Raw genomic sequence first — 24,882 nt, forward strand, 5'->3', positions numbered from 1 at the left:
TGGGGGTGTTATAGGTGTGTATAGATGTATATAAGGGATGTGGGGGGTGTTATAGGTGTGTATAGATGTATATAAGGGATGTGGGGGGTGTTATAGGTGTGTATAGATGTATATAAGGCATGTGGGGGTGTTATAGGTGTGTATAGATGTATATAAGGGATGTGGGGGTGTTATAGGTGTATAGATGTATATAAGGCATGTGGGGGTGTTATAGGTGTATATATGTATTTAAGGCATGTGGGGGGTGTTATAGGTGTATAGATGTATATAAGGCATGTGTGGGTGTTATAGGTGTATATATTTATATAAGTGGTGGGTGTGGTGTGATAAGTGTGTATATAAGGCATGTGGGGGTGTTATAGGTGTATAGATGTATATAAGGCATGTGGGGGTGTTATAGGTGTATAGATGTATATAAGGCATGTGTGGGTGTTATAGGTGTATATATTTATATAAGTGGTGGGTGTGGTGTGATAAGTGTGTATATAAGGCATGTGGGGGTGTTATAGGTGTATAGATGTATATAAGGCATGTGGGGGTGTTATAGGTGTATAGATGTATATAAGGCATGTGTGGGTGTTATAGGTGTATATATTTATATAAGTGGTGGGTGTGGTGTGATAAGTGTGTATATAAGGCATGTGGGGGTGTTATAGGTGTATAGATGTATATAAGGGATGTGGGGGGTGTTATAGGTGTGTATAGATGTATATAAGGGATGTGGGGGTGTTATAGGTGTGTATAGATGTATATAAGGGATGTGGGGGTGTTATAGGTGTATAGATGTATATAAGGCATGTGGGGGTGTTATAGGTGTATATATATGTATATAAGGCATGTGGGGGTGTTATAGGTGTATAGATGTATATAAGGCATGTGGGGTGTGATAAGTGTGTATAGATGTATATAAGGCATGTGGGGGTGTTATAGGTGTATATATTTATATAAGTGGTGGGTGTGGTGTGATAAGTGTGTATATAAGGCATGTGGGGGGTGTTATAGGTGTATAGATGTATATAAGGCATGTGGGGTTGTGATAAGTGTGTATAGATGTATATAAGGCATGTGGGGGTGTTATAGGTGTATATATTTATATAAGTGGTGGGTGTGGTGTGATAAGTGTGTATATAAGGCATGTGGGGGTGTTATAGGTGTGTATAGATGTATATAAGGGATGTGGGGGTGTTATAGGTGTGTGTGTATATGTATATAAGGCATGCGGGGTTGTTATAGGTGTGTATATATGTATATAAGGCATGTGGGGGTGTTATAGGTGTATATATATGTATATAAGGCATGTGCGCGTGTTATAGGTCTATATGTTTATATAAGTGATGGGTGTGGTGTGATAAGTGTATATAAATGTATATAAGGGATGTGGGGGGTGTTATTGGTGTGTATATATGTATTTTATATGGTTAGTGTGGTGTGATGGGTGTGATTTGACAGGTGTGTATAGATGTATATAAGGGATGTGTGAGTGTGTATATAATATATAGAAGGGGTGGGTGTGGTGTGGTAGATGTATATAAGAGGTGGGTGTGGTGTGATGGTTGTGTACAGATGTATATAAGGGGTGTTGGGGGGATGATAGTCAGAATATGTATATAAGGGATGGGGGTGATGGCTATATATATATATATATATATACCCATATTTATAAGGGGTGTGTGGGGTGGTGATAGGTGTGTATATGGGTCAGTTCAGAATAGACTTACCCAGTGTGTGGCTGGGGTGTCCTGAGTAATCATAAGCCAACTTAAATCTTGTGTTAGTGACAGGGTTAAGCCCCATACACACTGGGCGACGTTTAGCTGAAAACCTCTCAGTGTGTATGGGGCAGCAATGAGAGGTGAGCGCAGATGCATGCTCCCGCATCATCTCTGGTCCAGACGCTTATCTGCTGGTGTTACCAGCAGATGAGTGGCGAGGTGGACAGCTTTCCATAGCATTCTCCTATGGAAAGTCATCCACCCAGAGGAAAATCGCTGAGGGCGAAAACCGTTCAGTGTGTATTCACTGAGCATTTTTCATCCCAGTGATTTTCCCCATCATCGGGCTAATAAAAATAATGTTTTCTGAATCACAAAGGACAGTTACACTTGATGAGTGCATTCCTCTGTGTAACTAGAAACATTGTTCCATTGGAAGATACAATTCTGAAACACAGTGGCCTTTCAACAGCCAATACAAAGTTTCTTGTTCTACAAGACAAAAGTACAAAAAATTTGATTTGAGAAACTTTTCTCTAACAAAATACAAGCATGCGCCGGCCCTGGGACATTGGGGCTGTGGTTAGCCGGAAGTTGGCAGGAAGGTAGTGGGACAGTACTAAACTGCTGACTATATTGGCAGGTGACAGGTCAGTTTGTGGGTGTCCCTAGTCATCTGGTATGTGTGGGGTTAAGGTCCAAGTTGACCACCACGAGCTCTGGCTCTGATACTAGCCAGTGCCTCACCAGCCACTGACCTCACCGCACGCCACTGACCTGTGGGGAGCTAGGTAACTGATAAGAAAGGTGTCACCACAGGTGCTGGCAATCATACATTACCAGGGAAGCCCAGGAACAGAGCATTGTGTCCTCCTGGAGAGGAGCATGCTGGGAGGTATGGATAATGTGTGATTGCTAGCACCTGTGGGGAGCTGGGTAACTGATAAGAAAGGTGTCACCACAGGTGATGGCAATCCTACATTACCAGGGAAGCCCAGGAGCAGAGCATTGTGTCCTCCTGGAGAGGCGCATGCTGGGAGGTATGGATAATGTATGATTGCCAGCACCTGTGGGGAGCTGGGTAACTGATAAGAAAGGTGTCACCACAGGTGCTGGCAATCATACATTACCAGGGAAGCTCAGGAACAGAGCATTGTGTCCTCCTGGAGAGGGGCATGCTGGGAGGTATGGATAATGTATGATTGCCAGCACCTGTGGGGAGCTAGGTAACTGATAAGAAAGGTGTCACCGCAGGTGCTGGCAATCATACATTACCAGGGAAGCCCAGGAACAGAGCATTGTGTCCTCCTGGAGAGGGGCATGCTGGGAGGTATGGATAATGTAGGATTGCCAGCACCTGTGGGGAGCTAGGTAACTGATAAGAAAGGTGTCACCACAGATGCTGGCAATCATACATTACCAGGGAAGCCCAGGAGCAGAGCATTGTGTCCTCCTGGAGAGGGGCATGCTGGGAGGTATGGATAATGTAGGGTTGCCATCACCTGTGGGGAGCTAGGTAACTGATAACAAAGGTGTCACCACAGATGCTGGCAATTTTCTCCCTGAAGGAGAGGGTCAAGTAGGCAAGTACAGATGGAGTATGGCCATCCTTGCAGGGGATGGCGCTGGCGATGCCAGCCGCCATCCCCCGCCAGCGCCATATCGATGGCGAGAAGGGGACGCGCACGAGAGGCGCGCGCGTCCCCTTCCGACTGCGCTTTTTTTACCCGACTGTCGACACAGTCGACATGGACACAGTTGGAGTTGAATCGCAGCCCCTCGCATCGCTTGCTTCGCTCGCAATGCTTCGAGCATGGTGCCTCGCTGCGCTCGGCACACTATTTTGTTCTCCCACCAGGCCCTAGTGGATGGTAGGGCATGAAATACCGCCTGTCGGCACATGTCAGCTCAAAAGACAGTGAAAAACTCATGTCGACCTAATGACTGTCGACCTAAACCCATGTTGACCTTGGCCCATGTCGACCTTAAGTCATGTCGATCTTGACCCATGTCGACATTTAACCCTGTCGACCTTGGGGCCAGTCGACCTTCCGGGGTCGACCTAATGACTGTCGACCTAAGTGTGGTCTGACAGATGACTGTTTCCCTTCCTGCGACCAGCGATCACTACAGGGGAGAAAATGGGAGCACACACCCGGCGATATATAACGCCGGTGCACACTCCCATTGCGGGAAATATGGTTGCTCAGCGACCATATTTCCTGCAATATTAGACAAAATCGCCCCCATGTGTACACACCATAAGACGGAGGAGGAGACTGTCCAATTCTTTCAGCACCATCATCTGCTGCTGCTGACGCAGAATTGCACCACAAACGGGCACCCCATGTGCTTGACAGAAGGTGAGCCTAAGAGCGGGCCATTTTTTTCCGGGGTGCCGCTTATCATTCCTCACTCTCATAAGATTCATATACTCGTGGGCAGAGGAGCTGACATCAATCGATTATTGTCAGCGTGAGCTCCAAATGTCTAACAAAACTGGGGTCCTGTACAATGGATGGATGCGGGAGGCCTGTACCATGGACCTGATGGCACAGCCGCAGCGCCGTATCGGTGGACCGGGCCAGATTGTTGAGGTCGATGAGAGCCTTTTTGTAAAGAGAAAAAGCAATGTCCGCTGCATTTTACCTCAACAATGGATTTTTGGTGGGATCTCACGAGAAAGTGGCCAGTGCTTTATTACAGAGGTGCCGAAACGTGATGCCACCACTCTTATGGCGGCCATAAATGAGAACAGTGAGCCAGGCATAACCATTTATTCTGATTGCTGGCAGGCGTACAGCACAGACCAATTGGAACAGGCTGGTTATAATCATGCCAGATTCAATCACAGATATAACTTTGTAGACCCCGATACAGGTGTGCACACGCAAACCATGAAACAGCTTTGGGGCTCCTGCAAATGGCGGAACAAGCGCCAAAGAGGAATAGCACGTCACCATTTACAGTCCTATTTGCAGGAGTTTATGTGGCAGAAAAGTTTGGGTGCAGATAAGCCATTTCAGCGCATCCTACACGCGCTGACGCTTTTTGGGGTCATTCTTTTCATCATTAATGTTGTTATTCTTGTAAACACCAGTTTTTATTCATTAATGTTGCTATTCTTGATTGATTCCTATCATTGTAATTATTTATTGTGAATCCAAAGCGTGGCGAGCAGACGGTTCACGCGTCCTTCCGACCTTTTCATACCCCCACTATCCACGTCGGCGTGGAGTTGAATTTATATAGTGTGGCGAGCCCGAAGCGCGGCGAGTGGACGCGGATTACTTAACATGTATTACGCGTGTGCTCGCCACGCTTCGGGCTCGATGGCTCACTGCGCTCGCCACACTATATAAATTCAACTCCACGCTGACATGGATAGTGGGGGTATGAAAAGGTCGGAAGGACGCGCAACACGTCCCCTCGCGGGGCTCACTGCGCTCACCACGCTTTGGGATGGTGTGGATAGTGGGGGTATGAAAAGGTATTTAGCATCACATACACACAGGGTGTTCTGTGTAAAATCGCAACACACATAAAATCACATGCAATGGCATACTTTTTTTTTGTGTTATGGTATGCGGTGCGATGCGATGCAAAAATTGTACACGGTGCAGTGAATAAATTAGTGAGATTGCATCGCATGCAACGAAAAAGTGCTATGCAATGCAAAGCGATTTCACTACGCAGAATAGCCCGCTAATAAAATAGCGTACTGGCACCGTGATAATACACAAGTACCAATTAATATTATTATTATTATTGTTATGAGTTTTATAAGGGCAGCTGTCGGGCCATTGGTTGTGCTTCTGAACCATTATATCGCCCATCACACGAGAACAGCTAGGAAAGACTACACTTCCCGTGATGCCCCGCGCCCGGTGTCACGTTACTTCCTGCGCCCGCCGCTGACTGTTTATAGCCACTTCCGCCGGAAGTGCCCTCCCTTTCCCTTCAGCGGCCAGCAGGAAGATGGCGGTGCAAATCTCTAAGAAGAGGAAGGTGAGCGGGGAGCCGGCCTGTCTGTGGGTGCAGCGGGGGGATATCGGTGTGGTGGGGTGCTCGGGGACCGGCTGGGTGTAGGAAGCTCAGGCTGGGTGGCTTTGGCTGGTTCCTGGGGGCGGATGGATGTGGATCGCGTGAGGCCGGAGCGCCGGGCTGTCATGGCCGCTGTATATGTGTCTGTGGGTCCGGGCAGGAGTTCCGTTCCACGGGCACTCGGGTAGTACTGCATGCCCAGCAGTTCAGGGTATGGTAGTGTTTTCGAACTTGTAGTACTGCTCAGGGGTATAATTCTCAATTTTTAGTGTAATGTGACAGTAACCATAACCTCTCCCACTCTGCCTGCTGCTGTGCCCCCCCCTAGCCTGCCCTGCCTGCCGCTGTGCCCCCCTAGCCTGCCCTGCCTGCCGCTGTGCCCCCCTAGCCTGCCCTGCCTGCCGCTGTGCCCCCCTAGCCTGCCCTGCCTGCCGCTGTGCCCCCCTAGCCTGCCAACCCTGCTTTATGCTGTACCCCCATAGATCGACATCCCTGCCTTATGCTGTACCCCCATGCCCATTGGCCTTCTGCAGTGCCCCAATATACCTCCACCCGTGCTTGTAGCAGCAGTAACCCCACCACTTTCCCTTTCAGCAGTACCCACTAGTAGGTCCTTATTATGGTACCCCATGCATACATTGTCCATACTATTCTGTCTGTTTACCATTGGCTCCCAGCTCACCATCCCATACTGTAGGTCGTCCTCACATTCTAACCCTGCCTGATGTGCTACATGTGTAACTGTTCCCTGCAGCAATGCTCCCTGCACAGTAACTATCTGAGGGCTGTATTACATGGAAACTGTGCACCTTTGTAATCTGGTTACTGATATCCCAATGTAACTGGTCCTCAATCTTAATTAAGCACCTTAGGGTGTTGGTGCTTAATTAAGGTAAGAAGTACACACGTGCACTGCTCACATAGATGGGAACCTGGTCTTACTGGCCGATACTTGTCCGGCACCAGCGCACGCAGCAGATCACATCCACAAACTCCTACTCAAGCGGCAGGAAGTGACATGTTTGGTTACCAGAGGGTACTCGCGCCAACAGGCAACATTAGTGATGGGTTAGTTGAATAGTAATAACTGGTTTGTACTAATATAAGCACTGTCTTTGAACCTGTGACTTGCCCATTCTGTGGTGTCATTGGCCAAGCGTCAGTGCGAGAGTAAGCAGCTGGTTATAACTGGTGCTACATGGCCACATCCTGTGTTGCATCTTTAAAACACAGCTACATGTTCTGTTGATCCCGGGGAAACAACGTGAGTTACTGACTTAAGCACCGCAATGGTGTTGCTGAGACATGTAGTTCAGTAGCCGCTTCATATGTGATGCCTCATGTTTTTACAGGTTCTTTATATCTGAATAGTGTTAATATTGATTTGCTGGTGTATTATGTTGTACTAAGACAGTTATTCCCCTGGTCACACTGACAGTGGTTTCCAGGCTGCAGCATGCATCAAAATAATTGAAGTACTAATTGTCACCTGGGATCAAGCACAGATATCACTGGAGCCTGGTCTGGTGGTCTTCCTTTTAGACTGAGGTTGGGAATTCCTGTACTAGGTTGATAGCTGAGTAGTGGGTTTTAGCAAGGTACAGAAGGGAAACAGGAGAAGTATTAGAACTGAAGGACATGCACTGACACCGCATGGCGGGAGGTTCAAGGGAAATGTCTTCACAGAAAGGGTAGTGGACAACTGGAGTAGCCTCCCATCAGTGGATTATTATAATTTTATTTATAAGGCGCCACAAGTGTTTCGCAGCGCTGTACAAAGGAACAGTACAGGGAGACTATACTTGGCATAACATTGAATAAATAACAAAAATACAGTACAAATAAAGAGCGCCACAGTTCAATACACATTACAGCTTAAATATAAGTAATGAGGACTCAATTAACATACAACTTGAGGCCAATGATGGAGATGAGTATGTGGACGAAGATGGTCACTGAGTGTTTGAGTATAGGAGAGAAGAGGGCTTTGACAACAGGAGGGAAGAGGGCCCTGCTCGGAGGAGCTTACGTTCTAGTAGGAAGGGGAGACAGAGATTACAAGAGGTGCAAGTGGGTGGTGGCTAGATAGCAGGATGTAAACAGACAAGGGGTCGGAGAACCAGCTAGTTTATGCAGTGGATGCAGAGGCTAGGAGAGCAATTTTAAACCTGCTTGGGATTGGCATATGAATACCCTTACAAAGAACTAAGGATCAAATAGGGTTGAGGTTAACGCAAGGCTTAGGGGTGGGGTCTGACTTACTAGATGGTCCAAGTGGTTATCTGCAGTCAAATAGTCTATTATAGTCTGCATTGTGGGTGGTTATGTATCGCTGCAAGTTACTCTATTTGTTAGAAAACACAACTGTGTATGTGCTGGTGTATTGACGACCAATCAGAATCCACCACACGAGTGGTAAAGTATCTATTCTGGATACTTGCACAGGTTTTTGTTACGGGCATGATGTGGCTGCTGTAATTTGGCTATTGGGTTGGAAGTATAGTGTAGGTTGGGCAGTGCTTCTTTAGGCTAGAACTGTAAGATGCCACTTAAAGAACTGTAATCTGGGAATGTGCCGGGTTCTCCCAAATTCCTGGGTCTCTGCACCATGACTACAGTTTGGAGCAGATTCTCCCAACCAAGATGTTAAAAATTGTGTGTTTTAGCTGCTTGAGGACTATTTATGCGGAAAAGGATACATTTTGGTGGTGGTATATCTGTAAACCCTGCTGCTGATTGATTACCTAGATGCACTATCATGTAACTCTTGCGTCTTCTTTGCAGTTTGTTGCTGATGGCATCTTCAAGGCTGAGCTGAATGAGTTCCTGACCCGTGAGCTTGCTGAAGATGGCTACTCCGGGGTTGAGGTCCGAGTCACCCCAACCAGGACTGAAATCATCATTCTTGCTACCAGGTAATCTAGGCACTTTGTTGGCTCTGCGTTTTTGGCAATTCCAATATTGCGGTATACTGGTGCTTCAAGGCTGAATTGAGCTTACCCTGCTGGTACCACTGGCCGCAGGTTCATGCTGCAGGGTTACAGTAAGGGTGGTAATAGAATGTAATTGCATTATACTGATGCTGATCACATGCATTTATAGCAACTGAAGATTGTTTGATGTGTTAAGGCAGCACATGACTACACCACTGTGATAACAGGTTATATCCCCTTCCAGGACCCAGAATGTCCTTGGTGAAAAAGGGCGCCGTATCCGGGAGCTGACTGCAGTTGTCCAGAAGAGGTTCGGATTTCCCGAGGGCAGTGTTGAGGTGAGTTCCTGCTTCATGGTGTGCTAGACTGTAGTGATCCAACTATGTTCATAGTTGTATCAGATTTGGTAATTGTTGGTCAAATTTGACCCTTAAGTGTGTAAAATACCTTTGTTGTGGTTGGTTTAATGCACATTGGGGTATCCTCGTCGGACCTGCATACCTATCAGCTATGTTCATGTCTTTCAGCTGTATGCAGAGAAAGTCGCCACAAGGGGGCTGTGCGCCATCGCCCAGGCAGAGTCCCTGCGCTACAAGCTACTCGGAGGTCTGGCGGTGAGGAGGTGAAAACCGTTTGCTGTATTTCACCCATAACTTTTATTTCCAGAATTCTCATTTGCAGCAAGTTTGCCACCAAAGTGTCCACTTCTGTGATGATTCGATGACGAGTCTAATGTCATTCTGTCATGTCCGGGTAGTATCGGCCGCTGCGTTCTGCATGCTGGCCTAACTCCCGGTCATGGTCCGAATGCTGTCTGAAGACGAACTGCGAGGCATTTGTCTGAGAAGTGCAGTGTAGCAAAATCTGTAGTCTCCTCCCATACCACCCAACATCCTAATCTAACTGGCACAGTAGGTGGGCTGCCGAGTCCCTGGCTACGTCACTGCAGATGCAGCCCCGTGTCATGACTATGATGGGTAAAAGACGTATGTAGGGAATATTTTTTTTGTTTGTTTTACCACTAAACATACTATACCCTGTAATGTGCCATATAACCCAGATTTGTAGATAAAATGCGGATTTGTGTATATTGTACAGTAGCTCTTTGCCCAGATTATTAATTGTAAAATCTCTTCCCTCAGGGCCTGCTATGGTGTCCTTCGTTTCATCATGGAGAGCGGGGCCAAGGGCTGTGAGGTGGTTGTGTCCGGCAAACTGCGAGGCCAGAGAGCCAAGTCCATGAAATTCGTGGATGGTTTAATGATCCACAGCGGAGATCCCGTCAACTACTATGTGGACACAGCGGTCCGCCACGTACTGCTCAGACAGGGTGAGATGTCCCCCCGTGTTCCTACATCTCCGGGCAGATGCCTTGTGTTGTAACTGTTGCCCTAGGGAACCATGAAGAGCAATGCTCACGTTAATGTTTGCTCAATAGGTCTTCACTACGTCCAGGGCATTTCTCTCATGTTAATGGGGGCCAGGTTTATCAATATTTGTGGACATTCCTAGGTTTTAAAAGTACTAGACTACAGATATCTGCTTCTTGGTTCAAGAGTTTCCTCATTTACTTCTGTTGAAATAGGTTAAGAAACCCAAGGGTTTTCTTAACCTACCTTGAGGCCTTATCTAGAGTTATAGATTTGTTTTGTGCTTCTGTTCTGACCAGACATTTGTGGCTTCATCCAGAGTGAGCTGATGGTTTGGTCCAAGCTTTGGATTCTTCTGTGTTTACTACTTACTATGCAGCTCTGACCACCCCTCATTATTGTACTTGTGGAGAGTGAAAGGAACCGTAATGCTTACAGCTGATGTACAAGCTGCTACAAGGCTGGAAACCACCTTTGTTCCTTTTGGAGATGTTGGCATGGTTACACTGGGGCACTAGACCAGTGGTTCATAAACTCTGTCCTCAGGACCCCACACAGTTCACTGTTTCCAGGTCACCCAGCTGTCGTGCACTCATTGACTGACACATTTTAAAAGATCCACAGGTGGAGCTAATTCACTTATGAATCGGTAAGGCGACCTACAAAACATGCGCTGTGGGGGGTCCTGAGAATCGACTTTTAGAACTTGTGAACTAGACTGAAAGGTTTGAAGCATGGTCTTCAAAGGACCTTGGAATCATTGATGTCCTAGTGTTGTAAAGCTAATGAAGGGTCCGTTCACGTCTGGGTCACGGGTGTCTTGGATTTGGTGGATAGGTTATTTTATGATTTGTAGAATACCTCAGCGTTCTGCTATATGCCCTGTATTGTGAGGTTTCACACTTCATACAAGCTGACGCTTTATGGACTGTAATCTGGATGGTGGAATAATTGGCATCTAGATTCAGTCTGGTTTCTTGTGGGCTTTATCATTAGTGCGATGACCAGAACTTCCGCCCTTCAGTGATGATACGATGACGAGTCAGATGGGGCGCTCCTGGTAGAGGCTCCTGTGCAGCGTCACGTTCTGTGTCTCTGTACCTGGTGTCTCTACCGGAGACTTGTCCCAACTCATGATTGATTTAGAGGCATTTGTCTGAGAAGGACGGAGGGGCCGGTGATCGGGGGCTAGGCCTGAGCCAACGCTTTCCGTGAGCCAGATGTGTTGCTGAGGTGTAATGAAATCTGTATGTTTCTAGGTGTGTTGGGCATCAAGGTGAAGATCATGCTTCCTTGGGATCCCAGTGGGAAGATAGGCCCCAAGAAGCCCCTGCCAGACCACGTCAGCATTGTGGAGCCCAAAGAAGAGATCCTGCCAACAACTCCCATCTCTGAACAGAAAGGAGCCAAGCCAGAGCAGCAGGCACAGCCCCCCGCCATGCCCCAGCCTGTGCCCACAGCTTAATGGGTAAGTACACTGAGGGCACGTGTGTGTGTGTATGGGTAGAACGATCCTTCAGTGATGATACGATGACGAGTCTGAATGGGTAACTCCTTGTCCAGTGGCCCCGGCCTGCCTCACGTTCTGTGCTGCAGACATCGGGTCACTGAGGCAAGGTCGCCCGTCACTTGATGTCCTTGAGGCATTTGTCTGAGAAGGTATAAGGCTTATAGATGTCACCTGTTAGTAATGTGTAGTCACGGATCGGTTATTCTAGAAGGCACATTGACAATCCAGGCGACAAGGATAGTTATACTTGAGCACAGGTGACTACTACCACCACTCTACTACATGGGTTATTTACGGAATAACCACTTATCACAGCTCAGTGGTAAAGGATTAAAATGGGTGTACTGACACGAGAAATTGACTCTTGTAGGGTTGTTCCCTGCTTATTGGGCAGTGTAAATGGGTAAGCCGGGTCTCTGACCAGTACATAGCATGGGTAGAGTGGCAAGGCACTTTGGCTGCTTCCTGCAGTGATGACACTTCCAGGGCGGGACCAGTGATGCCAGGGGGCATAGCCACTGTTACTGCAGCTGAGACTGTTGTACACTACTGCCCTTGTGGGCAATGCGAATGGTTCTGATCCAGGAATAACCCGGATCAGGAAATGGGGCTCTCCCAGGTTTGACAATTTGGGAATGTTTCAAACCTGGGAATTCAGTAGGGAAAGCTACGTGACTTACATTGAATTGACCATCTGTGCTCAAGCATAGGCATCCCTAAAACCTATACTTCAAATGCTTTTTAAGACTTTCCTAGATGTCCAATTGCCTTTTCTTAACCTAGAAAGGTCCAAAACCAAATGCAATACCTCACCATAGCAAACGTTACCAGCAGCCACACGTCCATGTGAGCCCTTGAGACACTTCTCCGCCATGCTCTGTGCACTTTCCTGGTTACAGCCTTCCCTCACGCTCAGTGCCCTGTTACACTCCTACCACGATCCCTTCCACCAGGTTGTGTCTGTTCCCATCTGCCGCTAGTGACCGATCCCTTATGTACTGGTTCATCAGTGAGTTGCTGCACCTTCACCTCTCCCATCCTCCATGCTGCATTATCTCCTGTGCTGATGTATAATGGTATAGTCCCTGTACTGCGCTGTAGGCAGCCTCTGGTCCTATATAAATACATTTATATTACATGTAACATGAATACGGGTAATGTTCCGTACTGATTGGAAATACCTTCTCTCCTCTTTCCTAGGATGCTAAACCAGGACAAAGAAGTTTTTGATTACCAGCAGCTCAGAAATTCTATAAAATAAAGAAAAAAACCTTATACTTGTATTTGGTTTGTTCTTATTATGGGGCATTATGTACATAGGGCAGAGCTGGGGCATTATGTACATAGCGCAGAGCTGGGGCATGATCTGGTGATGTAAAGCGGTTACCTCCATATCGGGGAGGTAGAGGGGGCCCTGGGACAGTCAGTGGGATGGAGCAGGACCTTTGGCCGTAGGTAGTACACGAGGGAACTATCACTAGGTGGTAACGTGTATTGCTGCTCCCAGAGCTTTGTATGTGAGCCCAGGAGAGGGCGGTGTAATCAGCACTGTGGAGCAGATGTATTAAGCCTGGTGACATTATAGTCGCCAGTGATGACTAAAGCGCAACGGAATATGCTGCACTACATAGGATACAGCCAATCCGCTCCTGTCATTTTTACAACCCAGCCTGTAACCTGAGTTAGGAGCTGATTGGCTGCTGTGTTATCACTTCTCCAAGTTTAATACTTCTGCAATATGTTCTTATACAGCCAGCACAGTGCAGTATCTGAGGCTAGCAGGGTGCTTATCCAGAGGCTGGATCTATGGGGCGCAGCATCCACAAACAACCAGCTGTCTGCCATTGTGACCTCGGAATGTGAACGGACAGCACTAAATTATTGCGGGTGTGTTGCAGTCTAAAGCCCCGTATACACGGGGGAGATATATTGCTCAGTTTCTCCTTTAGGTACTTCTTTACTTTCACGGCGCCAGGCGTACTTCCGGGTTACGCTCGCCACTAACTAAGTAACTTAAACTAAGTTAACGCCATGCCAACATGGATAGTTCATACCTCCACTATCCATGTTGGCATGGAGTTGATTTTAATTAGCGTAGCGAGCCACCGAGCCCGCAGCGTGGGCGAGCGTAGCGAGCCACCGAGCCCGCAGCGTGGGCGAGCGTAGCGAGCCACCGAGCCCGCAGCGTGGGCGAGCGAAGCGAGCCCCGCAAGGGGACTCTGACGCGCGGCGCCATGCTGGCGCCGTGAAAGTACAGAAGTACCCTCCTTTTCATCAGCGACCAGAGATGGTCGCTGATGAAAGGGAACCTCTGCCAGGCGGTGCCGCAGAGGTAATCAGCTGGTCCTGCGACCAGCGATTAGAATGGGGCTGAAAACGGTAGCGCGCACCTGGCCATACTCCCATCACTAGCAATATGGTCGCCTGCGACCATATTTCCAGCGATTTCAGCCCCTATCGCCCCCATGTGTACAAAGCTTCACCCAGTGAGCGTTGTGGGTCGCTACTCTACTGTGCGATGGACCCCCAGCTTTGTGCCCAGTGTCCCCTTCTGCTACATGGTGTAAAGCCAGTTTTGGCGTGCAGTAGACTGATCAGCGTTAAGGCATTTTCCTGCCCAAAGTTTATTTGCCGTGAAATATATTGTACGGTGATGGTGAAATGTATAGATTCTGATTAAAACAGTAAGCAAGTAACTTTGCTTCAGGGTGAACCATGCTGCAGTATGGGGGCCAAATATGTTTGTATGCAGGGTGAATACTGGCTGCTTTGGCATGTAGCACACGCTGGGCAGCTGGTTTATTCTGCTCTGCAATGTAGATTAGTTTAGTGGCACCCCACATGTAACTGCCCCGTACCACATGGTATTACCCAGGTGCAGAGTTATGCTGCAGTGTAACGTGTGCACAGATACTGGGCTTGTATATACAGTATTCTGCCTGGTCAGACATCTGTTCCTATAGTGTAAATGTTATAAGAACAGGGAAACTCACAATAGACTGAGCTTGGTACACAATAGCCACTGTGTTCCCATGTGCATACACTTGCTGATGCCGTCAGGAGACTGGTGTGCTATGGGGGTCTGACATCTGGGAATCAGACAGTGATTCCCAACTGCCAGCACTCAGCAGGGCGAGTACAAAGAAGCCCCTAGCAGGCTCTCCACTCTGCAAGGGAGAATAGCCCCTGTAAGTCGGGATCCCAACTGTCCACTGACCTGATCGTCCGGAGGTCATCCAGCTCCCCAGAGATGTGCTGTATTTGGCAGCATGGTCCTCGCATGCAGAGTGTCCCTGACACATGGGAACATGCATAGTCTGCTATATAGGTGCACGCTGGACATTTCAACACCGTTCACTACAATTGTTCTAAAAGTCTGTAACCAGCTTTAGTGGAATCCAGCATCTGTCTATAAGATCGGTTACAGTTCGGCCACACCGGTAGGTGTGTGGACCTGTGCCAACGCATCCAGTCTTGTGTTGTGTATGGCATCTTGTATTGTGAGTTGCTGTAATAACTAATACACAACAGAACACTAATCAGTAATTGCAGAGTGACCTATGGGAGGAGGTTACAGCAATGGGCTTGGGAACGGTACATGATGGATTTACTTATATGGCGAAAACAAGAAAAATCTGAGGCTTAAAGGAAGAACAGGTCACCTAGAGGTGGAAGTCTGTCATCGCACGGTGCATAGGTGACCTGGTCAGACATCACAAGCTGCTGACGCATGATGGATTCTGTAACTGCATCTCCAGAGTTCTGCTATCCACTACAAAGGCTGCCTTCTCCGTGACATCAGGACACGAGGCAGACATGTCTGCAAATGCCAGGTAATGAAGCGTAATCTGTTCAGTGTGATTGCTCATTTACTTTCTCCTTCGGGAGACATCAGGGGCCACAGCGTTACAGTGGGTAGTAAGGAGATGGGAGAGCACCAGCACCCTAGAGGTTAAACTTGAACTGCCTCCCAGGCAGCCGGGCTCCTCCCCTCCTCTACCCCGCCTCCAGGCCAGGAAGCCCAGTTTTTTCGGGTGCTGGCAGGAGCCAGATGCACCTAATAGAGGGGCTGCTATTTAGCAGCCTAACTTGATTTTTATATTTTATTTTTCATTTTTCTTTTACACTGACTTGTGTCAGTGACAGAGCAGCAGCACTGGGGGTCTGCACAGACACCTGCGCTGCTGCTCCATCACCCGGGTCCGGAGCTGCATCGCCACTCGAGGGTGGGGACCTGCAGCGACCCCCAGGCACGGGGGAGCCACAGCCGCCACCGGACGCCGGGGACCTGACAAAAGGTAACGCGCTCCCCGCTGGGAGCGCGCGCGATTGCGGATTGCGGCGGCAGCAGTTCGGCGGGGGGGACCGCTGACAAGCGGACGGCTGGTTCGCCACCCGCTGGACCACCAGGGAAACGGTTTGTGGGCAGCGGCGCCAGGTATGCGGGGCCGCCCGGTAGCGCCGGACCCCTGCCATTTTTACCTGCGCCGCATGTGGACACCTCCCTGGGGGCCATTTGTCAGCAGGGGGAGAAGGCTCCCCCCACATCAGCCTCTCCACCCGGGGACAGTAGGCAGGGAACTGTGTTTATCACACAGAGTTCCCGCCACTGAGATCCCTTCCTGCCTGCAACATGTGAGGAGGGACACGGAGGAGCTCATAGCCACCCGGAGTTCCACTCCTTCACTGCCAGGTCATTTGGGCATGTCCCCCCTGTACCCCTCCTTCGGGAAACTGTACAGTACTGTGCTCTGAAAGGAGCCTTGTGCCATTAATTGCATTGCCCTTGTACAGTATGCTGCATTGTTTGTTAACAGTTTAGCTGCCTGTCAGTTTAATCTGTGTTACACTGTACTATATGGCCATGTATTGCTGGTTAGGTCATGCTGACTTAACATGTGTGGAGGGACACAGAGAGCTTATCAAGCCAGTCTGGGGTTCCACTCCTTCACTGCCTGGGCTCCCCTGTAATAATCTCCTCCAGGAGTCAGGTTACAGAGCAGACAGAGTTCAATCTCTGGGCACAGCAGAGCCAAGTGCAACATTGTATCCTGTGAATTAACACCATCACTGCCTGTCGGAAGCATAAAGGACAGAGCGGATGGTGTAATGGTTAGCATTGCTGCATCACAGTGCAGAGGTCATGGGTTCGATTCCCAACATGACCCAAACTCTGCAGTTATCTGCCTGTCAGATACAAGCTGGCTGTCAGATGCAGACTGCGTTGTCTGTATCATATAGACTGCCAGTATATCCACTGCACCTGTGTATATATAACTGCACTGTATGTCTATATCACTGCTTTGTATGTCTATTACAAGCTGGCTCAGATGCATACTGCATTGTCTGTACCGTATAGACTGCCGGTCTATATCACGGCAGCTGTCTATTGTATGTATATCACTGCACTGTCTATATCACTGCATTGTATGTATATCACAGGCTGGCTGTGCACTGTGTAACACTATCACTGCCTGTCAGAAAGGCTGCCTGCCAATGATTGCTATATGTGCCTAGTACTAGCTTACTGCGTACTGTGGGGGCAGCACAGCTCAGGTCGTGGGTTCAATTCCCACTATGACCCTAACTGTGCAGAGTTTGTACGTTCTCTCCGTGTTTTAGTGGGGTTACTCCGTGTACTCCGGTTTCTTCCCACATTGCAAAATTTAAAACAGAAGTATGCTGTGTTAGCCGTACATATGGGCCAAATGTCTACGCCACCGCAAGGTATACGTAGTACCAGCTTACGGTGTATGGCTTGAACACTATCTCTGTTGGTCAGAGAATACTGTGTTAGCGGTACCATATAGGCTACCCGCCTATTCTATGGCATTGTATGCCTTCTATACTTGTAGTACATTGTCTTACCTGTGCTTTAGCAGCCGGTTCACAGTGCTATAATACTGCAACGTCTTCCAGGAGTACCAGTCCCAGTGACTCTGGGGCTCCGGCGCGGATGTCTTGTACATCCTGTAATGTTGGCCTATGCCCCCATTACTAGTACAGTACGGCTTATACGCAGGCTGCTACAATGCCTGGGCGATGCCCACAGGTACAGCCTCCTCTAGAAAACAGGAGCCTGCTTGGGCCACGTTCTTTACTCCGTTGCCGGTGCAGCTAGTAGCAGTAGCAGCCTCATCCCTTGGCTGAGTGCTTATCTGCCTCCAGACAAGGTCCCCAGAAATGCCGTCCCCATCCTTGGGGGGTGTAGCTCCCCGCACAGTGGAAGCGCTCTGTACCTGCAGGTAGACGCAGATACCCCCGTCATCCAGACTCCTCCGTCAGCAGACACAGAGAGGAGGACACCTGGGATTAGCATTGTCTAGAGGGGACCGTCGACGACGGTATGGAAGATGGGGGGCCTGTGATAAGGTGAATCCCCCCCACCTCGTCTTGAGGTGCCGACCTTGGTCTCAGCTGTCAAATAGGTCCTTACCTTAAACGACCCCGCTGAGCCGCCTACACCTTTGGGTGTCTCCCTAGGTGTTTTCTGGGTTTATTCCGTAAATCTGTGAACTCGACTAAGGTCATCAGTTGGGAGATTCCTAACAGGAAGTTTAGCTTGCCATCGGCGGTTTCCCTTCCTTTTACCCCCTTCCACAGGAGGACATAGTCCCCTGGGAGACTGTCCCTAAAGTGGACGCACTCCTGCCCCAGGCATCTGCTTGGGTGGCTAAGGCCTTAGTTGCGTGAGCAACTTCTCTCACAGCGGACGCTGCATAAGGGGTGTCGGAGGAAACCCTGCTGCCTTCTATTGAGTATCAGGTGACACTTTACCTGGGGGTGACGGCTCTGGAAATTACACCAATCGCCTCCAGAGGGTCACCCTCGGCCATAGCTGCACACACATACCAGTGTCTGTGCTCTTGGAAGGCCTGAACTCAAAGTCCCTTTTGAGGGTTCCTTTTTATTTGGGCCAGTGCCAAATATGGGGGCCGGTTTAGATACCATTCGGCAGAGGATATCCCTTCTGGGGGATTGCCATCTGGCTCTACAGTCCAGGATCAGACATCTCTTGTCCCCCTGGCAGGTGTCTGTGCATGCCTGCGTGGGGTCCCTGGGGTTGGTGGATCGGCCTTCGAATTGGCAGAATAGGCTCAGTTCCATACCAACCCTCTACAATACTGTCCAAGGAGCAGCACGGATAGTGTAGTGGTTAACATTACTGCTTCACTGCGCTGAGGTCATGGGTTCGATTCCCACCATGGCCCTAACTGTGCGGAGTTTGTATATTCTCCCCAGACTTGCATGGGTTTACTCCTGGTACTCCGGTTTCCTCCCACAATATCCATGCCCAGAAGTTCGCCTGGTCTCCAGCAGGGCCCCCCTTTCCTGGGGGCTTCTGGACGGGACCTCGCTACTGGAGCCATGCATGCTAGCCTCCCGTGTTTGGGGGGTGGTCACTTCTCAAAGGTCGTTCCAGGGTCTCTGGACCACTCTAGTGGCCCAGCCCTCCATCATCGTCCTCGAACTAAAGACAATCTTCCGGGCAGTCCGCTTGGCGGAACCCTAACTTAGGGGTTGGCCGGTGCAAGTCCAGTCAGACATTGCGACAAGGGTGGCATATGTTAACCACCAGGGTGGCACTAGTTGTCAGCCCACTATGACAGAAGCATCCGGCATCTTTCAGAGATGATCCCTGCTTTTTCAGAAATTTTTATCCTGGTAGTCCAGAATTGGGTGGCGGTCTTCCTCGGCCGTCAGACCTGTGATGCCGACGACTTGACCCCCCTTAGAGTGATGTTTCAGATGCTGGTACAACGGTGGGGCCCAACCGAGGTGGCCTTGACAGCCTCTCGCCATACCCTCAAACCACCACTGTGCGGGTCCTGGTCTTGCGACCCGGAGGGGGGGGCTTGCCTGGTAGACGCCCTGTCCGCTCCGTGGCCGTCCACACTGATGGCGCCTTTCCACCACTTTCCTCCTTTTGCGAATGTCTCGCAAGCTGAAGCCGGAGGGCGGCACATTGATTCTGGTTGCTCCACCTTGGCCCAGACGGATCTGGTTTTCGGATCTGCAGTCAGTAGCCCCTCCTATTCGCTTACCCCTGGACACAGGCAGGCTCTCATGGTCCGCCTCTCTCTCTTTCGGCTTTGAGGCACTTGGCTTTGACGGGGTGGCTGTTGAGACCTCCCGGGTAAGACCCAGCGGGTTTCACTCCACCATGCTCAGGGCGAGGAAACCTCCCTAGATGGGGTGTACCATCGCATATGGAGGGCTTACTTTTCCTGCTGCGAACCCTACGCTTCAGATTCCGGGACTTACTACCTGGCTAGGGTTCTGTTCTACTTGCAGAAGGGTCTGGAGGCTGGGTTGCGTTGATCATCTTTAAAGGTTCGGATTTCAGCCTTGCACATCTTGTTCTGTCGACGGGTGGCCCTGTCGATGGATGTCTGTACATTCCTGCAGGATGTCTTGCATATCCAGCCTCCCTTAGTTACCCCAGTTGCCCCCTGGGATCTCTCTAATCCTGACTTCTTCAGGGCCCACCTTTTGTGCCCTTGCGGTCGGTGGACCTGTGTTGACTCGCCTGGAAGATTGTTTCCTTGTTGGCGATAGCTTTGGCCAGGGGAGTCTCTGACCTGTCAGCTCTGTCCTGTAAGTCCTTGGTTCTTGGTTATAACCGGGCGGTTTTTCCTACCGTCCCTTCTCAACTACCTTAAGTGGTGTCCGGCTTTCAGGTCAACCAGGACATTATTGTTCCGGCATTTAGACAGTCTGTTGTTACTACGGCTTGGTCCTCCTTGGACGTTGTCCGGCCGGGGCGTATTTATGTGCTATGTGCACCGTTCTAGGCTGTTGCACTAGTCAGACTCTCTCTCTCTCTCTTTGTACTATATGGTGTTCGGATGAGAGGGTGGCCCGCCTCTACGCAAACTACTGCCCGCTAGAGTCGCTCTGGCAGGCATATTTGGACACCTCCCTCCCGGTTCCGGCAGGGATTCAGGCACATTCCGTTAGGTCTGTGGAGGTGTCCTGGGCTGTAAGAGGCGGTGCTAAAGTTGAGCAAATTTGCAGGGCGGCGACTTGGTCGTCCGCCATTACTGTCTTGCGTTTTTACGCTTTTGACACGTTTGCCTCCCAGGACTCGGCCTTTGGCCAGAGTGTGTTGGCTGCGGCACAGGCGCGTCCCCACCCATAGGTGGCTGCTTTAGGACGTCCCACTGTAACGCTGTGGCCCCTGATGTCTCCCAAAGGAGAAAATGAGATTTATGTCTTACCTGGTAAATCTCTTTCTTCGAGGACATCAGGGGCCACAGGGATCCCTCCCTGCCGCGCCTGCTTTACTTCCGTTATGGTTAAGTTATGATTATGTTATATTATCCCTCGGTTGAGGGTACTAACATGTTCAGAATGTGTTTCTGTGTGGTGCTTCTCTTCCTTCTATCTTGTCTCCTGCCTTGGCTTGTTAAAAAAACTGAGCTTCCTGGCCTGGAGGCGGGGTAGAGGAGGGGAGGAGCCCGGCTGCCTGGGAGGCAGTTCAAGTTTAACCTCTAGGGTGCTGGTGCTCTCCCATCTCCTTACTACCCACTGTAACGCTGTGGCCCCTGATGTCCTCGAAGAAAGAGATTTACCAGGTAAGACATAAATCTCATTATCTGTGGTATAAGGACAGAGTAATGTCGGGGGACAAATGGAAAGACATGGACGCAGTAAGGATTAAACACTGGACACTGATACACTGGCTCATTCACAGTCCGGAACATAGCTGAGGTAAATGAACAGATGCGGGCAGGACCTGTCCTAAAGTTCCAGGATAAAAATAAAGCTTTCTAGCATATGGTCTACATGCAAAAGCAGCCAGTATTTACCCTGCATGCAAAAATCTTGTATTTGCCACCCACCCCCTCCTCTTGGCTTGTTCCAGATAGAGATATGGTTTTGATTTTCTCCCAACTTGGAATCTGTCCCCAAATGGGAATTTCAGTCCCCCCCCCCCCCCATGGCCCACCACTAGATGGCATTTCACCGTGCTAACAAACTGAAAGGTGCTGTATGGAAACTCTTTGGGTATACCGGTTTTACATGGTAAACCTGATGTCTCTGGGGGGAAAAAAACTGAATATAGTCTGCCAAGTTCTGGTCCCTTCCCGTGCTAAGTACCCTTCATGCTCTAGAATCTGATTGGACAGTGGGGACGGTAATGCACTCCAATGTTTCCCATGTTTGACACTACAGTCACTGATGTATAGTCAACTAATTCTGTTTGTTTTGTCTCAATCCAAGGCTGGCTGTCTATTGGGTGTATCGGGATACATCTCAGAAGGAAGGTGATGCTCAAGTACTTCGTGACCCAGTGCTGTGAGACCTCCCAGGTAAGGACGATGCTACTTAATGGGTTTATGGTCTCCACTCTGTAGTCAGATGTATAACAGTTATACATGGTCACCAGTCTCCTTACTGACAGTGAGACTCATTTATTGTACATCCTTGTGTCTGCCTTTGCCGGAACCTTCAGTGATGATACGATGACGAGTCAGATGGGGGCGCTCCTGGTAGAGGCTCCTGTGCAGTGTCACGTTCTGTGTCTCTGTACCTGGTGCCTCTACCGGAGACCTGTCCCAACTCATGATTGATTTTGAGGCATTTGTCTGAGAAGGCCGGAGGGGCCGGTGATAGGAGGCTAGGCCCGGGGTCACCGCAGCCAGTTTCTCCCTGATCCAGATGAATTGCTGAAGGGTAATGAGAAATCTGTATGTTGCAGGTGTTGGGGATCAAGGTGAAGATCAGACCTAAGAAGCCTGCCCCAGACATCAGCATTGTGGAGCCATAAGGAGATCCTGCCAACAACCCATCTCTGAGCAGAAAGGAGCCAAGCCAGAGCAGCAGGCACAGCCCCACCATGCCCCAGCCTGTGCCCATCACCGCATAATGGGTAAGTACATGGCATTGAGTGTATGTATATAGAATGATCCTTCAGTGATGATACGATGACGAGTCTGAATGGGTAACTCCTTGTCCAGTGGCCCCGGCCTGCCTCACGTTCTGTGCTGTAGGCATTGGGTCGCTGAGGCAAGGTCGCCCGTCACTTGATGTCCTTGAGGCATTTGTCTGAGAAGGTATAAGGCTTATAGATAAGACGTCACCTGTATGGTCCTAGCAATAGGTTCTCCTAAATCAGGGGGAACACTGACAATATAGTCTCTAATTCTGAATTGCATTGTGCAATAAAGCTGTCCGGCATGTGTGGGCTACGTGCATTCAAAAATATTTTTTTTGCCCCCTTGCAGTGCAACATGGATTGTTCTAGATGGTCTTTATCTTTGCGGTTATCCCAGCTTTTATTCTGCTCCCTAGTCTATATTATAAGTAGATGTTCCTGGTGCTGCCTGGGTCCTGGCCTCCTGTATATTTAGCATGCGTTACTCCTCTATTCCTCTTAGCACTGTTACTGTATAGATTCACCAGACATCACAATGCTATGTAATGGATCTGGTTTCATTTTTCATCAAGAGCCCCCTATATTGAACCTTTTAAGACAGGCATGGCCAAACTATCGCCCTCCAGCTGTTGTGAAACCACATCCCAGCATGCCTTGCCACATTTTTAGCATTCCCTAATAACACTGTGACAAGGCATGATGGGACCTGTAGTTTCCCAACAGCTGGAGGGCCATAGTTCTGACATGCCTGTTTTATTAATAATGGTATGTGAATCCTGCGTGATCTAGACCCTTAGCTGGACTATAGGCTGGTCATGTACATAGAGGCGTTACACTGAAAACAGACCCAGAAAACTAATTCTATTATGTCCGGTGGCCGAGCCATGGTCCTGTATCAGTCCGATTGTATTGACGTTTGTTTTTGTTTTTTTTAAACTCCAGTTCCAGCAGCTGATCTGGTTGCTATTGAGGACGTCAGGATACAGCTGAGAAGGAAGGTTCTGCTCAAGTACCCGTGGACCCAGTACTCCCAGGTACAGTCATCTAACTTTAGGAAACTTACTGTAGTTTGTGCCTTACGCTCCTCTTGAGAACAGCTGGTTACTGTGTAATGGGCACCAGTTATACACGGACACCGGTCTCCGTAGTTAGTGTACAGCCGTGTGTTTAACGTTGTCGGCACTTCCACCCTTCAGTGATGATACGATGACGAGTCAGATGGGGACGCTCCTGGTAGAGGCTCCTGTGCAGCGTCACGTTCTGTGTCTATGTACCTGGTTCCTCTACCGGAGACTTGTCCCAACTCATGATTGATTTCGAGGCATTTGTCTGAGAAGGCCGGAGGGGCCGGTGATAGGAGGCTAGGCCCGGGGTCACTGCAGCCAGTTTCTCCCTGATCCAGATGAATTGCTAAAGGGTAATGAGAAATCTGTATTTGCTGCAGGTGTTGGGGATCAAGGTGAAGATCGGCCCCAAGAAGCCAGCTCCCGACCACATCGGCATTGTGGAGCCATAAGGAGATCCTGCCAACAACCCATCTCTGAGCAGAAAGGAGCCAAGCCAGAGCAGCAGGCACAGCCCCCACCATGCCCCAGCCTGTGCCCACCGCATAATGGGTAAGTACATGGCATTGAGTGTATGTATATAGAATGATCCTTCAGTGATGATCCGATGACGAGTCTGAATGGGTAACTCCTTGTCCAGTGGCCCCGGCCTGCCTCACGTTCTGTGCTGTAGGCATTGGGTCACTGAGGCAAGGTCGCCCGTCACTTGATGTCCTTGAGGCATTTGTCTGAGAAGGTGTCTGGTAGTTACCTCCGGTGAGGGAAATAAATGCATGTACTGAGAATTGGGCAGAGGTCTTCCTGTGCACTGATGTCACGGTGCGTCCTACGTCTTCTACAGCTCTTATGATAAAGCTGTAACTTTATGGGCGACAGTATTGACCACCCCCTTTAGTTGGGCTCCTCTATTATTCTGCATCATTTATTCATCACAGAATTTTGCGCTCTAAATGATTGTTTATTTCCTAGGGTGTCTGTACCAGGACTCAAGACGTTCGGGGAATAAAGTCTGAAGACCTGGAAGAAGCGTTAGTCCTGTACAATGTAGCGCTTCTATGTCTGGCTGTACAATAGGGACCTGCGTAAGACTCCATTCTGCACCCTGTCATTACTCCACGTTCTATTCTAATAGAACGTTTGGCTTGTAAAGGGCATCATAATCCTGTGGGTAACAGATTGACTTTACTAGCCACTGTATAGACCAGTGGTGCCTAAACCTGGTCCCCAATGCCCCTAACTGGTCAGTGTTCTGCCCTACTGTGTATCACTAAAGAATATACTGTTGTTATATGGAGATATAAAACCAGTAGTTACTGAGTCATGTTCCCAGTTTATGAACATCAGTAATTAGGAACTGGGCGCAACTG

At 49.2% G+C, this 24,882-nt stretch overlaps 1 protein-coding gene and 7 non-coding genes across 8 annotated transcripts; all 8 read left to right on the top strand.

The window, feature by feature from the left end:
• The first annotated feature begins 5,589 nt into the window (after window positions 1-5,589).
• Window positions 5,590-12,844, top strand: RPS3 (ribosomal protein S3). The gene is made up of 7 exons (XM_083170393.1): window positions 5,590-5,720; window positions 8,541-8,671; window positions 8,934-9,027; window positions 9,217-9,311; window positions 9,832-10,019; window positions 11,319-11,527; window positions 12,770-12,844. Exons 1-6 carry the CDS (start codon window positions 5,691-5,693, stop codon window positions 11,522-11,524), a joined length of 744 nt encoding a protein of 247 aa, XP_083026519.1. The 5' UTR covers window positions 5,590-5,690; the 3' UTR covers window positions 11,525-11,527; window positions 12,770-12,844.
• Window positions 6,861-6,997, top strand: LOC146061846 (small nucleolar RNA SNORA50). Its single transcript, XR_014471291.1, has one exon. It is a non-coding gene; the product is annotated as a small nucleolar RNA SNORA50 (small nucleolar RNA).
• Window positions 11,078-11,224, top strand: LOC146061814 (small nucleolar RNA SNORD15). The gene has a single exon (XR_014471263.1). It is a non-coding gene; the product is annotated as a small nucleolar RNA SNORD15 (small nucleolar RNA).
• LOC146061808 (small nucleolar RNA SNORD15) lies at window positions 11,574-11,719 on the top strand. The gene has a single exon (XR_014471258.1). It is a non-coding gene; the product is annotated as a small nucleolar RNA SNORD15 (small nucleolar RNA).
• A 9,178-nt stretch (window positions 12,845-22,022) lies between the features above and the next one.
• LOC146061812 (small nucleolar RNA SNORD15) lies at window positions 22,023-22,170 on the top strand. Its single transcript, XR_014471261.1, has one exon. It is a non-coding gene; the product is annotated as a small nucleolar RNA SNORD15 (small nucleolar RNA).
• Window positions 22,171-22,484: 314 nt separating this feature from the next.
• On the top strand, window positions 22,485-22,630 carry LOC146061809 (small nucleolar RNA SNORD15). Its single transcript, XR_014471259.1, has one exon. It is a non-coding gene; the product is annotated as a small nucleolar RNA SNORD15 (small nucleolar RNA).
• Window positions 22,631-23,641: 1,011 nt separating this feature from the next.
• Window positions 23,642-23,789, top strand: LOC146061813 (small nucleolar RNA SNORD15). Its single transcript, XR_014471262.1, has one exon. It is a non-coding gene; the product is annotated as a small nucleolar RNA SNORD15 (small nucleolar RNA).
• A 317-nt stretch (window positions 23,790-24,106) lies between these two features.
• LOC146061810 (small nucleolar RNA SNORD15) lies at window positions 24,107-24,252 on the top strand. Its single transcript, XR_014471260.1, has one exon. It is a non-coding gene; the product is annotated as a small nucleolar RNA SNORD15 (small nucleolar RNA).
• Window positions 24,253-24,882: the final 630 nt, after the last annotated feature.

Source organism: Crinia signifera, chromosome 2, assembly GCF_055691185.1.
Source record: "Crinia signifera chromosome 2, ASM5569118v1, whole genome shotgun sequence".
NCBI lineage: Eukaryota > Metazoa > Chordata > Amphibia > Anura > Myobatrachidae > Crinia > Crinia signifera.

Bases quoted from the DNA above. Each gene is read 5' to 3' on its own strand.
- RPS3 (XM_083170393.1), top strand. From the start codon at position 5,691: ATGGCGGTGCAAATCTCTAAGAAGAGGAAG. The intron at 8,672-8,933 runs GTAATCTAGGCA...ATCCCCTTCCAG, and splicing joins ATCATCATTCTTGCTACCAG to GACCCAGAATGTCCTTGGTG. The intron at 10,020-11,318 runs GTGAGATGTCCC...GTATGTTTCTAG, and splicing joins CCACGTACTGCTCAGACAGG to GTGTGTTGGGCATCAAGGTG.